Source organism: Patagioenas fasciata, chromosome 18 (assembly GCF_037038585.1).
Source record: "Patagioenas fasciata isolate bPatFas1 chromosome 18, bPatFas1.hap1, whole genome shotgun sequence".
Classification (NCBI taxonomy): Eukaryota; Metazoa; Chordata; class Aves; order Columbiformes; family Columbidae; genus Patagioenas; species Patagioenas fasciata.
The window spans coordinates 8,420,059-8,435,680 of NC_092537.1; the positions used below are offsets into that span (position 1 = coordinate 8,420,059).

Sequence of the window (15,622 nt, forward strand, 5' to 3'; positions counted from 1 at the left end):
AACAAAAGTATTAGACAAAACATGCTTGCTACTGAGGCATGTAATTTCTTCCTTCCTCTTTATGCTAAAATTATTCACATTACCTACTTGATGAAGAAAAGCCCAAGCAACCTAAGATTTGAGTCACCCACAGAACATGGGAGATTCTTATCACAGGGACCCTTTTTTCAGTACATAATGAAATAAGTGTTGTCCTCAGTCAGACAGAAAATAATTGTTTCTGAATAATAAAACATATATTTACTACAGATACTGTTTCAGCCACTTAAATACTTCTATGCTTTGCTTTTGCAATTTATCAATGCTCTGTGTTCAGTAGTATCTTCTATCATACAAATCAGCAAGGTGACAGATCCAACCATTAGCACTTGACATCAACGTGTTCGCATTCTGTAGCCATGGATTTATTATAAAAGCCACGAGTGAATTTAAAATATGGCAGAACATCAGAAGATGTGTTCAGTTTCCAATTCTAGAAACCATCTTTTTGATCCTGAATAGCAACCAGGCCCACAAAATTTATTCTCCCTCCACTAAACTATATTAGTGTTGAATCTCCTCTACACATGGTCTCCAAAAGGGCAAGGGATGCTTCCTCCATCACTGCCTGCACCTGTTCAACTTGAATATCAAAATTATTTGTCTTCAGAAGAAAATTTTAATAGTTTTCCATCACTAATACATGGTTATTTATACAGCTCTATCAACAAAGAGGAAAATGGGAATTCACTGGACATGGCATCAGCACTATCATTACTTCAAAAACCCCATTCTGATTGAGACAAGATGAGCTGTAGTTAAAATTATTTTAATTACTGGGAAAGGCCTATTGGTACCAACATGCCAACCAGTCCTGTCAACAGATGAGATGGCTCAGGTCACCTGCAACCAGGGGAATTTTAAAGAAAACTGCTCTGAAGGCACAAGACTATCAAGTCATCATTTTTAACCTGCAGGAAATAGCTACCAATTGAGTTCTTGAATAAAAATACATTAAAATTTGGGGGGGGGCTTGTGCTTTAAATTGGTTCAAAATAAAAAAATTAAAATGTGAAACAATCCACTAGCAATTACTGCAGTAAATGAAAGGGTCAGCTGTTCTACAGTTTCTAAAAGGAGGAGGCAAACATCTAGCAAAGAAACACAAGAGCCATAAAAAGTTTTTAACCCACAATTTTCTATCAATAGACACAGATCTTACAAACCAGAACACTGAGCCTTCTAGTACCATTATTCTTTCAGCCGAGAGACAGAACCAAGGCCTCACAAAAGTGACTTTGTCTAATTTAACTGGGCTCCAGCCCACGAAAGCTGCTATCGCTGACGCCCAGCGTGCCGACAGGAAATCGTTGCTGCCTTGAGCCTTGATCTACCCACGTGAAACGGAGCTCGCTGGCTGACCACAGACCGGCCTCTGTTCTCTTTGTAATTGTCAACATCTGCTCTGCAGATCTATGAATAATTTTATGACACACACAGACACAAAAATCTCTCCTACTGACTCCAAAGGTTGTTGGGTTTGGTTTTTTCTTTTTAAACATGTGTAATCTGGCACTGAGATTAAGAGAGAGTCTGTTTTGCTCAGAGGTTAAGATTTACGTTCTTCTGAAAGATGCCACTGAAATGGAATTCAGGGTAGATAGAAAAAGCTGATGTTGCTGTTACCTTCTAAAATCAGGTGGCCAAATAAATGTTGGCAGTTGAGATAATACATCATTTTCAAATACTGTAGTTAAATGGAGCACTGGTGTGGGCTCCGCAGTAGCTGCCTCCACGAGAGGCAGCTGTGATTCCTCCGACTGCTTGATTCATGCCAAGTACAACAAACCTCAACCCAGACATCTCACTCATGAGGAGGCAAGGGTGCAGATATACCAGTGGACATATTCAATGTGATTTGAGTTTCAGTTACAAGAAGAAACACATGTCAAGACAGCTTAGCAGTGCTGTCACTTGAAAACTCAACTTTCCTGTTCTTTCAAGCAAGCCATCAGGGGTTCTAAGGCTGTCAAGCATTTGAATCCAACAGTTTCTAACTTATTTGCATTTTACAATCACAGATTTATGTATTTACTTATTTTTAGAGAAGAGTGTCAGTATGAAAGATATGGATAAAACTCCGAGGACATGGCCACACTATGATTTTAGATTGTCACAATACCTGGCTAAAAAGGAAAAGACAAAAACCAGAGATGCACAGGTGCATGGCCACTGGTCTGTCTGCAGTGCTCATCAGTGATGCTGCTCTTCACCATCACTAAAAGCAGAAGAACAGAAGCAGAGATTATTAAAGAGTAAATCACAAGAGGAGTGAGTACTTGCCAGCAGAATTCTCAAACAGTTTTCCAGGACTGGAAAATAAGGTAACGAGGCTTTTTCAACGGACTCCTGCGCTTAGGTACCCTCTTGGCTGCGTATGGGACAGACCTTAAAAAAAATAAATCCTTTCTCCTTTAGCTTTAATAACCAGGAAATAGACAGAAGGAAAATAAAAGCAAGAAGTACAAAGCTAAACACTGTCCTTTTAGTGTCTTGCTGAAGTGTACACTACATGTGGGTCCACTGCAACGACGTTTTTATGTCTCTTCTTGCTTCTACTACAATAAAGCTGAGAATTTCCCTGCAATTTCCCAGATGTAAATGCGGTGACAGTAAGATTGCTTCTCGTTAGCTTGGGTTCAGTATTACCTCTGTAGCCTGGCAGCGCTCTAAACGAAGCGTGTCAAAGTGTACGAGCACGTTGAGCTCAATGCTGCTTAGCAGAGGTCTGTAGACTTGTAGAGTCTGGTTTCTCTCAGAAACATTAAAACCTGTCCATATGCAATTGCCAACCTGATGACCAGGTTCCCTCCTTTCCTTGAGACCCTGACTCAATAGACAGAGCATTTCATGGATACAACAGTGTTTTCTCCAGAATATGATGATTATCAATCTCCTACATTCTGGCTCTCATGGGTGGTTACATTTAAATATCTTCACTAGAAACTACTAAGCAATGTGCTCCTTGCAAAATGAATGGGAAATTAAGTATGTGGTGAACTTGTGGCTCTTCTGTGAAGCATCAGGGAAAGACAAAATTCTTTAGGGGGAGAGATGAAACTGGGACTAAAGTGGGTAAGTGAAAGCTGCTGAACGCTGTCACAGACAGAGAAGAGAATAAAGAATGTGAACATTAAATGGAGCAAAAATCAAAACATAGGCACATAAAGTAAATCTAGTGAAGAAAGCTTTTTGTGCTAAGTGGCTGTGGAAGGAGCATTTGTATTACATGCTACAGTCTGATTAAAAAGCAGAAAACAAAGCAAAAACAACTAAACCCCACACACACACACAAAAACAAACAACCAACCAAAAAAGGATGTACATCTTAAGAGTCACTGCTTAGGATCTGAACTCACATCCATCATATTATTTTGTCTCATTATATACTTACACAGAAGGAGATGACCTGGATATAGAGAGCACAAGAAGATGAAAAACCATTAAGAATACATTCCATCAATCCAAAGCTCTGGCACTACAGCATCAATACAACAGGCTACGCGGGGCATAAATATTTTCATGTAAGAAATGGCTGTGCTACAGAGACTTGTACATATTTTAGTATAATCACAGCAGTGTAGCTCTCTAGTAGAGATGTAACTACACTTCCATAAAAGTTGTATGTAACTGAGATATAAGTATGAGCTATGCTGATACAAATCATTTTTATACATATAAAAGTCAATGCACATAAGTGTTTTTAGTAGTATATTCCGGCATCAAATCCCTAAGCAGACAGATAAAACAGACTTGCTACAAGCTTAAAAAGCTCAATTACATACAGTACATTTATTTTGTCTTTAGTGGCAGAATAAACCCTCCAAAGTGATAAAGATTCAAATAGTATTTTAAGAAAATCTGAAGCAGCCTTTAAAGAGCAAGTGCTTGTCTTAATTTGTCTTTACCACTTCATAAAATAATCATAATGCTGAGATTAATATGTTCATTACCATATTTATTTCATTCCGACATTATTAGGGTACAGGTATGCAAAGACTTATCCAAAATAAATATAGTCCTTCTGGCATGCTAAGAAAGTATCCGCCTGAAAATAATGATTCCTTCTGTTGCACAAACTTTCTTAACACCTATCTTTTATGTTGACAGGTATGCTTAATATCTATTCCAACAAATTCAACATTAAGTTCAGGACCATAAACAAATGGTACAACTTGGAAAATACTTCAAAATTGTCTAAATAAAAAATGTCTGGTAACATTTGCTTTTTCTGTTTCAGTAGCTCTGAAAAAAAAAAAAAAACCAACACTACAATTTGCAGCAATTACTGAACCATCATACTTTGTTTGCCAGCAGCATCAATTTCACTAAGGGATTATGTTTGTAAAATGAAGGGTGTAAAACTGCTGGGTTGACACTTCCGCTGCCTTTTCCTGCGCTGTGGAGCAGCCACTGCCAGTGACACAAAAGGTTAAATCCACCCACATCATAGAAACCAGCTCATCCAGAGAGGTGGCAAAGGCCCAACAGTTACACTACAAGCCAGATGCAAGACCATTTCCTTCCTTGTTATACACCCCATGCGCTGCAACCGCTCCGGTTTCCGTTTAGGCCAGGCTTAACTAGCCCCCTCCTAACCGCAGAGCACATGCCTGCCCCACCTCCTTCCCATGTGATCCTTCTAGTTCTCAAAATGCGAGCTGCACACACAGGCGCTGCTTCTAGAGGAACTAGATATGCTGATCATCCCTAAGATCGTGGCATGGGAATAAATGAATAGACAAATATCTCTTCTTTATCAAAACAGACACACTGTTCACAGCTAGAGCTGATCCAAGCTAATGCTCTGAAAAGCTCGTTATTCTTATTTTTTTATGTGGATAACTTCAGCTCAAGAACTTCTAACCACAGTCCCTTCGGCCAAGGCTGTACAGAGTAAGAACCCCCTGTTCCAGTTTGTCACACTTGCATTAAGAAAAACACATTAAAATTTATTTAATTATTAAATCTGGATCCTTATACTCAAAACTGTTGAACTGAACCACAATCTGTTTTAACACAGAGGAAAAAAAAAGGCTCAAACATAACAATATAACATATATTACTAATACTTCTGAGAGGATATCGTGGATGTAAATATTCTAAAATTCAGCTTCCTTAACTAGTCAAAAACGAGAAAAATATTAACAGAATCCCAGAATGTCAGGGATTGGAAGGAACCTCAAAAGCTCATCCAGTGCAATCCCCCCATGGAGCAGGAACACCCAGCTGAGGTTCCACAGGAAGGTGTCCAGGCGGGTTTGAATGTCTGCAGAGAAGGAGACTCCACAACCTCCCTGGGCAGCCTGGGCCAGGCTCTGCCACCCTCACCCTGAAGAAGTTTCTTCTCAAATTTAAGTGGAACCTTTTGTGCTCCAGTTTGAACCCATTACCCCTTGTCCTATCATTGGTTGTCACCGAGAAGAGCCTGGCTCCATCCTCCTGACACTCACCCTTTAGATATCTGTAAGCACCTCTCCCGTTTCCCAAGACTTGGCAAAGATGATGGAGAGCAGTCCAGCAATGACCTCAGTTTATCAGAGATAAACTGTTTTCTATCTGCTTAATTTCAACATCCACCAAAATCATATAATGCTTTTTCTGCCATACAAGTATCCATCATGCTGTAAGCCTGTATTCATCAAGAACCTTCTGGAATAAAGCCAAGCTTATAGTATAAAAGCAACTTGGGAGTACAATACTATAATGTTTCTGTCCCATTTACATTTTCCTATGTATTATGAACCACATTCAAGCCTTGTTTAAGCATGTAAATTATCAAACAAAATATGAAAAGGAAAAATGCTAGTTATTTAACACTCTTTCCCCTATGGTATACCTTCAAGCTCATGCAAAGCCGCAATCACACACAGCAGAACCCGTATACATTTCTGAACTACTGCAAACCTGTTTCTAAATTCAAAAATATTTGACCCCGAGATGCCTTTCCATAAAGCCTCCCTAGGAAGTTCTAATTGTGCTGGGAGTTCACAGATGTGGGTAAGGCATTTCTCATTAAACTTTCTAGCATTCCATTAACCCCTTTGGCGCGTGTTTTCAAACATAAATATAAACACCGAGTAACCTGTGAAACTTCGTTTCATTTTCCTCCAGAGGAGAAAATGAATCAACCACAAAAGGAATCAGCCAATTGTTCTCTTTTATATGGTATATGCCTAATCCCATACAAACTAGTAGAATCTCCTGTATTTAACCAGTTTGTGGCTTTGGTTCTTTCACTCAGTAGATCATGATCAGGACTTCGCTCTTAATGACACATTTTCAGTAACATGGGTGATGAGGAAACAGTGACAAAAATTCCCAGGAAAGCACTGAGTATCTTTTTACCAAAAAACAAACCAAATACAAGTGAGCCATTAATAGTGGAAAAGATATAGGGAGGGTGGGGGAATATCAATCAGCCTTTTCATGCTTTATTCATTCTTAAGAATGTCCTCCCCTCTGTCCAGTTTTTGCCTTGACTAACATAACCAGACAACAGACATCACATATATCCACTTTCAGACTGCCACCTCAATTATTTTTCCAGTTCTGACAACCAACCCTGGCACTTATGAAGGTGGAATTCTCTGGTCTGCAAGTAGACAAAACAGATGCTCTAAGCCAGAGATATTCAGTCTGTGGCCAACCTGGAAAATCCATCCTCCCTGCAATCTGCTCCTACCAGCCTTTTACCAGTAAGAAGTTGCCTATTGAGATACATGATGACAATGCAATATCAAGTGTATCGAACTTAGGGAAAAGGTACAGCCATGGTATCAGGTCCTTCTGCCCTTAAAAACAAGCTCCATGCTTGACTCAACCAACATGCTGGATCTATTTCCAAACTGAGTATCCGTTGTAAATGCTGATTTGTGGCACAAACTTCTATCAAATTTTAAACTCTAATATACGAAGACTTCTTAAGTAGAGAAGCACTGCTTTTAAACCTATTAGTTCAATTTAACAGGCACCCATAACAGCTAGGAAAAGTGCATGTTATGAAACACTAACATGTTAATTAGTGTTCTGCTATCAGGTGGTCCAAAGAGATTATCAATAAGAACTACAAATCACCTGTGAAACCTTCCAAATTTATCCAACACAAAGAGCTCAAGATAATCTGCAAAGTGCAGCATGTATCAGGAAGCAATACAGACACAGTACTGTGGACAACAGACAAAATCATGTTTTGTTCAGACCGTTATGCTTCTAAATTAAAACTGTCCAGTCTTATCAGCCATAGAGCCCACTCCTTTTTGCAAGAGCCTCCTCACACATCAGCCAAGCTTGCAGTCTGCTCTCTAAGTGAACAGCCATATGAAAGCAGAGAAGTCTCTTGTCTTTGAGGAGGAAAAAATGGCAGGTCAGATGGAATTATGCTTCAGGCTGAATATAATACTTTACAGGCTGTGAGACTAAACTGACCTAAAGCAGTGATTTAACAGACATGGATATTAACTTAGCTGTGTAACTTACAGTCAGCATCAGTCCTTAAAAACTACTTGTATAAATATTTGTGCAATTAATCCAACCTTAAAACCATTCAGACATTTTCACTTATACAGCACAGTAGAATTCCCAGTGTACAAGAAGGGGTGCATGATCAAACTTCAATCACATTTCAAGCACAATTCAGCCTCGGATATCCTATAGGATTAGTTTTAATCTCCATTTTTCACTTTCTCTAACATCAAATCAGTTCTCTTAATTTGTTTGCTCATTTTTCTCCTCAGTCACTGTGCTCTGCACTTCCTGAACACTTAAAATTGTCTTTATTTTTTTCTTTTTCCCACTATCGGCTAGAAAGATAGCAAGTGTACCAAAACACATACACAAGTATTTTCAGGCTTATATTAGTATACCCAAAAAGCGTGTTTTAATCACTCACCATTTATACACAAGATAACCTTAACCAAATATTAATAATTTTAGAAGTAGCTTTCTTATTATTAGGCTCTCTTTGTACTCTCTCACTCCCCCCCGCACTCTCTGGGGGATATATTCTGAAATTTCATGCATACCATAAAGTATCTTTGGAATGTTACAGTATAATTGTTTAGAGAAACATTTAATGGATGAGTAGGCATCAAGAGGCCATGGCTAAGGGAAACGAAAAGTTAAAATGCTAGAAGCATTTTGGATTGAATGATCTTCTCAGCGTGAGGACAGGAGATGGACATTTGATCCAAAAATCTGGTATTGACTCAAGTGATATAAAACCAGCAGCCAGCACCAAGGCATGTGAAGCCATCCAACCACCTAAGAAAACATCTGCTACCACCCACCTCCTTCAAACGGGACTTCAGCCACTGCCCGGTAATGAAATCAAATGCTAAAGGATATTATTTGATTAATATCATGAATGATAGATTACATGATGCTGAAAATCAGCTATTTTTTTTTAACTGGTTGCTTGCTTTCCCAGTTTACAGCACAAATAATTTGCATGTGCATGGTAAGGAAATACAACAGAAGTAACTCGAAAAATGCTGGGCACTGAGTACAGAGACAGCTAAAAAAAGCTGAACATTCTTTCACTACAGGAAACTGCTAGAGACAATATGCTGTAAATTAAGCCAATTTTCCTGAATTCCCTGAAGGACTGCTCCTCCCATAGATTCTGCAATTCCATTAGCAAAGGCTCATCATTATAGTTTTCTTAGGGCTTATTTACTGAAAAGAGTTTTAAAAAGCACATGCGAAATAAAATGTACAGTGTATCAGGGCAGGGGAGTGGGACAAATCAGGCCTAACCTTACATAATTGATTCACATCCTGATTATCAGACAACAGCTGAGATGGCTTTTATTCCCAATTCCTCCTCCTCCCCATACTTACTTAAGGAAAAGCAAAACAATTACCTTCCTACCTGAATTTCTGACCAGAAGAATGGACAGCAGGGCAAGAGGGGTGCTCTATGCCGACCTGTACTGCTCTGGAAATGAAGCAGTTCTTTCAGCGTCAGTGGCAGAAAAGCCAAAGCTCCTACAGCTGTGTGCCACAGCTGAAGCTGGTTCTCTGTCACTGGGCACCTAAATCTCTGTCCAAGTGGATGTGGTGGTGCCCAACGACATACGAATTGCAGCTGGTGCACGACAATCTCCCCTAGATTCATACTTCCACACAAGTTTCAGAAACCTAGGTCTTCCAGGAACTTTTATTTCTGCATTAAATTTGGTAGAGAACAAGTAACAAAGTAAAAAAAAAAAAAAAAATATTTAGGAGCACATAAATAGTGCAAATCTATAAACCTCATCTTGTTAATATACTCTAGGACAAGTAGCACAAGTTCTCCAATGCAGCCTTCTAGTTCCAAACCCAATATATTTTCCAAAATTCCTCATCTATTTGTAAAATGTGTGAATCTAAATCATATGTAAAAATAATGGATTGCACATGCTGCTTTATTAAGTCTTTATGAGATATTTGTAGGCACATAAGATTGCAAGGGACTTACCAGGTCACTGTATTTGCATCCTACTATCAGCAACACAACATTAAATAATGTCTTCCAGAAGACATACATCCGCATCTTAAAAGGTTTTCTTTTTTGAGCACCCCCTTTAAATAATCTCAGAATTAGGATATTTCTTTTAATTTCTAGCTTAATTCATTAAAGACCTCAACCAGTGGCCACTTAGATGAAACACTTTAGATTGTGTAGGACAAGTTTATACATCTTCAAGTTTTTCTTCCTCTTCTCTTCAACAACACAGTGGTGCAGATGTTGCTGTCACATAAATACACTGGTTTAAATCTGTATTTTTTTCTAACGCATACTCAAAGGCAAATCCAAATATTCCATGGGTAACTTTTTCTGGAACGACTTTCACTTGGTGAATTATAGGGAACCGTAATACCACTGCTGATTTTAAAACAATGTCTATGCATTACTTCTTGTGCTACAATGACCATACCAGAGACTCTAAATATGTCTTTGGGGGTTAGGGTAATGGAGAACACAACACAGTTGACAATGAAGTCTAACAAACAAGGCTATGTTAATCTTTCCAGCCACTTAAACCCAGGAAAATCAAAAGCAAATGTCGTCCTACCACAGCATCACAAAACCCAGCCCCAAATGCTTGCATCAATGCCTGCTGGGATGCTTTCTGCTAACCACCCATTGGATTTCTTACAATGCTCAGTACACACGTTCCTCCACAAGCCGGACTGATTTATTCCACAGTTTAACTTGTTCCTGCCAAAGCCTCTTCCAGTTCAGCACTGGCTGCCTGCCTAACGAAACAACCTTTCTTTACACCAAAACTGTCATCGTCAGTTGCACAAGAAGCATCTTATAAACATGTATAATGAACCAAATGTTTAAGGCTTGGAGACCTGCTATTTTAAAATGATCTCTAGCAAAACTTAAAGAGATACAGAAGTGGTCAGTACCTAACCTTGGTGGAGAGAGTGAGATAATTCTCAAGAAATACTTTTTTCCTTTTATATCTAAATACACCTCTTAAAAAGAAAACACTGGCCTACTTATTAGAACCTGAAAGCATACACATTTAACCTCGGACAGCAGTGAGAAATGTAAGGTTCGCTTTGAACCTCAAGTTGAAACCTTCATTCTCACTCATTGTGAAGTCATCATTGCATAACGATCACATGCACCCTAAACTTGATTCTTATTGCAGACAAGCCTTTAAATATCAGAATATGACACCTTTCGTAAATTATCAAGTATTGCTAATAACTGAAAAGAATCCATCTAAATAAAGCTCTTGCCCTATTTTTCTGCCATATTTTCAGTCACAGCTGAAACAAGAATACCTGTGTAAGAAGTTGTTCTTCAGTCAGATTATTGATCCAACGAGTATACCGTTCAGTGGAGTCTACTGGCTCTCTTCTGACTTGGCAACCGATAATCTAAAGTAAAATGAGATAAATCACATACTGTGAACTGCAGTACACCCACACAGCACCAAGATGACAAAATAAGCATTCAAAACATGGCAACTCCAAGAACTAGCATCATTCTGGTTTAAGCGGTAAAGGTTGAGGGCTGCCTTGGTTGCAGCGAGCATGAGAAGGTGGAGTTCAGGATCTCATGTGGCAGGAGCAGGACAGCGAGCAGGATAGCAAGCAGAATTGCAACCCTGGATTTCAGCAAGGCAAACTTTGGCCTTTTCAGGCAATTGCTGGAGAGTTGGGCAGGGAAAAATGTAATGAAATATAACAAGGGCAAGTGTAGAGTCTTGCATCTGGATAGGAACAACCCCAGGTTCCAGTCTAAGTTGGGGAATGATCTGTTAGAGAGCAGCGTAGGGGAAAGGGACCTGGGGGTCCTGGTGGACAGCAGGATGAGCATGAGCCAGCAGTGGGCCCTTGTGGCCAGGAAGGCCAATGGTACCTGGGGTGGATTAGAAGGGGGTGGTCAGTAGGTCAGAGAGGTTCTCCTGCCCCTCTACTCTGCCATGGTGAGACCACGCCTGGAATACTGTGTCCAGTTCTGTCCCCCTCAGTTCCAGAAGGACAGGGAACTGCTGGAGAGAGTCCAGCACAGGGCAACAAAGATGCTGAAGGGAGTGGAGCATCTCCCGTGTGAGGAAAGGCTGAGGGAGCTGGGGCTCTGGAGCTTGGAGAAGAGGAGGCTGAGGGGTGACCTCATTAATGTTTACAGATATCTAAAGGGTGAGTGTCAGGAGGATGGAGCCAGGCTCTTCTCGGTGACATCCAATGATAGGACAAGGGGTAATGGGTTTAAACTGGAGCACAAGAGGTTCCACTTAAATTTGAGAAGAAACTTCTTCAGGGTGAGGGTGCCAGAGCCTGGCCCAGGCTGCCCAGGGAGGTTGTGGAGTCTCCTTCTCTGCAGACATTCAAACCCGCCTGGACACCTTCCTGTGGAACCTCAGCTGGGTGTTCCTGCTCCAGCGGGGGGATTGCACTGGATGAGCTTTCGAGGTCCCTTCCAATTCCTGACATTCTGGGATTCTGTGATATATGACAAATGCAACACACTTCATATTCCAACTGGAAACTTGCCATAATGCAGTATTAACATTGCTGGTAGAGAACACAGTAACATGAATCATAAATAAAAAAAAATTCTATCTCACAGGAAAGAACTACAGCAGTTCACAGAAGAGCAAAGCATTAAGCGTTCTACTTGGCACTGGTTCGAGTCCAAAGTCCACAATAGGATGTTACATGTTTATTTTCAGCACATTAAAACCCAAGAAAGTCTGAATTTCCTTTAGTGAATGTATATGAAAAGCAAGAAGTCAAGGTGGTGTAATCAGAATGAGCACATCTGGGCATCACACCACACGTACATTTAAAAAGGATGTTGTCATGCATGTGAAATCATGAAGTACGAACATGACATTTTTGGAAAAACTTCAAGTAAGTATCACTGCAGAGATACAACAGCAAGTCTGTAGATACTACAGGAAATGAAACAAGTTTCAGAAGTCCTTTTTGAAGGTGAATGAGTAAGCCCCAGGATTCTGATATCTAGCTTAGGGAGGAAAAAGCATGAGGCCTCAGAAGGCCTCATTCAAAATCTGCCACCCTGGGAGAACCAAGATCTAAGGGTTCAACCTCTGTATTAAGGCCGGTGCACACGCAATCCTCATTTCATCCAAATTAGGTAAACTCCTTGGATCCTGTCATGACACTTACACAACTAATTCTTTACATGAAGCTTAAGAACAGTCAAAAAGACCAATATATTTGCACAATTTCTACTTTAAAACTGATTTCTCTTGTGTTTGTAGCTCCACAAAGTATGATTAGATTAGTAATAGTTACCACCAAAGCAAAACACCTGAACACAAGGACGAGGGAATCTTGACTTTTCTAATGTCTTACACTACAGACAGTTTTAAAAATGAAATATACTCAAAGTCTACATTACAATCAGACATTCATTAATATAAAACTCCAGTAACAACAATCACTCGATGGGGTTATTGGCATGTGGAGGCCATATTAAACACAAATTTAATTACAAAGTGGTGTAAGTTGGGATGTTTCTCATTTGAGATATTTGATTAAATGTAGAACAGGCTTAAACTGACATTGCAACTTCGAAAATGCACTGTGGTTTTTCAGAAATACCAAATTGAAAAGAATCTTTAAACAAGCTGCCTAATAAAAAGCAAAGACACAGCTGAATTCCAGCAGATCTGGGTGATATAGATGGAAAAGCCCAATTAATGGAAGCCACAATAATAATAATAATAATAATAATAATAATAATAATAATAATAATAATAATAATAATAATAATAATAATCTTATTGTCAAAGAAAGAATCTTTGCATTCTTCAGCACAGAAAAAGAAAAGGCATCATATTTTCTCCTCCTAAATATACTCCACTGTCGCGACTTCAGAACAAAACCTTCACACAACTGCTCCTCTGTTCTTCTACCCTCCACACCAGAAGATTATTAAAATAGTATAAATAACTTTGAAAAACCTCTAATGTCAATTTCCCAACTTCATAAATATATATATTCTTCTACGTATCAATACTGGATAGCCTTAATTTAGACTTACAGTTTCCAAAGGCTGGAGAAAAATGTTAAAGACTTGTAGTTTGTTTATGGTGTGCAGTATAGCGGAACCAGGCATAAAGTATTAAAGAGTTATCCCAGAGACGCTACCACCATCGCTGATGGGCTCAGCCTCGGCCCGCAGTGGGTTCGACTTGCAGCCCCCTGGCATTGGCTCTACGGGACAGCAGGGAAGCTTTCAGCAGCTTCTCACAGAAGCCACCACTGTGGCCCCTCCACTACCAAGACCTTGCCACAGAAAACCCAATACACTCCTGCATCACAAACAGACAATCAACAATTGCAGGTAATCACCTCAGGAATATAATCTCATTTTCCCCTCTGTCCACACCAAAGACAGACCAGAGCCTCCTCAGATCTACTTAGCCCTTCCAGTGGACCAAATTCCTATTAAAAGAGTTAAGCAAACATATTTGATCTATTCATCTATCCTTCAAGACATGCCTGCATCCAATTCATTTCTCTTTAATAGCTGTTATATGACTTAATGCTTATATTAAAGCTAAAGTCTATAGGCATTGCTTGCTAGGACATGTCTGGGCAACACACACTGCTCTGTCTGAAATGTGCTGAGTAAGGGAGACAGAGGGAGAGCTGATGTAAATTAGCTAAGGAGAAATAAAGATTACTTAAGTTCTACAGGATGAAGATATTAATTTCATGTACAAAATGAAAGCATTTATCAAAGAAAAATCTGCTAAGCTATACGCAACAACTTCAAGACAAAACAATAAAAGGGAGATTGGCAAAACCTGGACTTCAGTAGAAGACACAGGAGAGATGATCACCAACAACAATTAACTCGTTGCACACAAGAAGGGTAGAATTTAAATGGAGGGACTTCTCTATCACATCGAACAGAGAGGCAATATTCCAACATTATGTTTAATGACAGTTTAGCAAAGCTTCACATATGCTTATTATCTTTCCACACCTGCAAAATTATATACAAGATCCTACTTACCTATTTTTGCAGTCCAGACTAAACACTGTCTAATTTAAGTAGAGAAAAGGTAATAAAATCCCTCAGGACTGAAGGCTCAGACTACAAAACAACGTTGTTGACCCCTTCCTTAAAACAGTATATGAAGAATGGTAAAGCCATTCTGGAGGCAAATTTGCATCTTCTCACTCCTAAATGAAATCCTTGTCCCTTGCATCACACTACTTCAGTTAAACAAGACCTGATCTAAAGCTCCTGAGACTAAGTCTTTTGTAGGCAGATATAACCTCCGTTTGCCCACGTTCCAGGCTGACCAGAAGCTGCAAAGCTGCTGTGAGAGCAGCTACAAGCCCTGCTAATACTGTTGGAAATATTAGCTGGGGTTGAGCACCGCTCTCATCACAGCTATAGAGGTCTCAGCTTCTGTCTGCTGAACCACCCCCCAAGATATACTCTTAATACAGCACTTTTTTCTTCCAACTGTCACATCATACTGTGATCCAAATATGCTGAATAGTTCATAAACACATTTAGACTTCTGGTCACTTCTTAATGAGTTTACTAAAGACTTGTAGGTTCACTAGAACAGCAAAACATCTAATAAACTGCTCCTTTGCGTGGTTTTCAGTTTAAAAAAAAATACCAGGTGCAATTATATGAAAATCCATAGAGCTTCTGAATTCCAATTAGTACTACATAACAAAAGACTATTTTAAGAACAAGACATAGGTATAGCAGACATGCATTATCTCAATTCTGCCAGTTCTTGCCATACAAACAAGGCTACCTTGTTCATTACATAGAATAAATCCATGTCTAAGTGAAATGTAATTACCAGACTGCATAATAACTATTTTGACTCCAAGAGAAAGTACAGAGAGGAAGGACAGCGTGCAGTCTGAAAGGTAATCTGTTATTTTCAGGACTACACTAACATTAGACTAATAAGAAGATACAGCAAACAAAAGGCTTTAAGATCTTTCAGAGGTGACCAAACTCCACTGGTATGCGGAATGTAAAATCTCCACACACTGAGGACTGCCAGTGTTCCCAAACTGCTCCTGTTGACTGCCAATGTGGCCTCTTTCTTTATTTCTCTTCCCA

The 15,622-nt window shown here is 39.5% G+C and overlaps 1 protein-coding gene across 6 annotated transcripts in view; it reads right to left on the reverse strand.

Annotated features, from left to right (window-relative positions):
- Positions 1–15,622, reverse strand: part of B3GNTL1 (UDP-GlcNAc:betaGal beta-1,3-N-acetylglucosaminyltransferase like 1) — a 95,633-nt gene that overhangs the window by 58,556 nt on the left and 21,455 nt on the right. For 5 of the 6 annotated variants that reach the window (XR_011741838.1, XM_071816662.1, XM_071816661.1 and 2 more), the window contains one exon: positions 10,825–10,920. The exons of the other annotated variant lie outside the window; for it this stretch is intronic. Coding sequence is in view for 4 of the 5 variants with exons in the window: in XM_071816662.1 (XP_071672763.1) it covers positions 10,825–10,920 (96 nt within the window). In the remaining variant the exon portion in view is untranslated. The remainder of the gene's footprint in view (positions 1–10,824; positions 10,921–15,622) is intronic. 6 annotated transcript variants of the gene reach the window in all.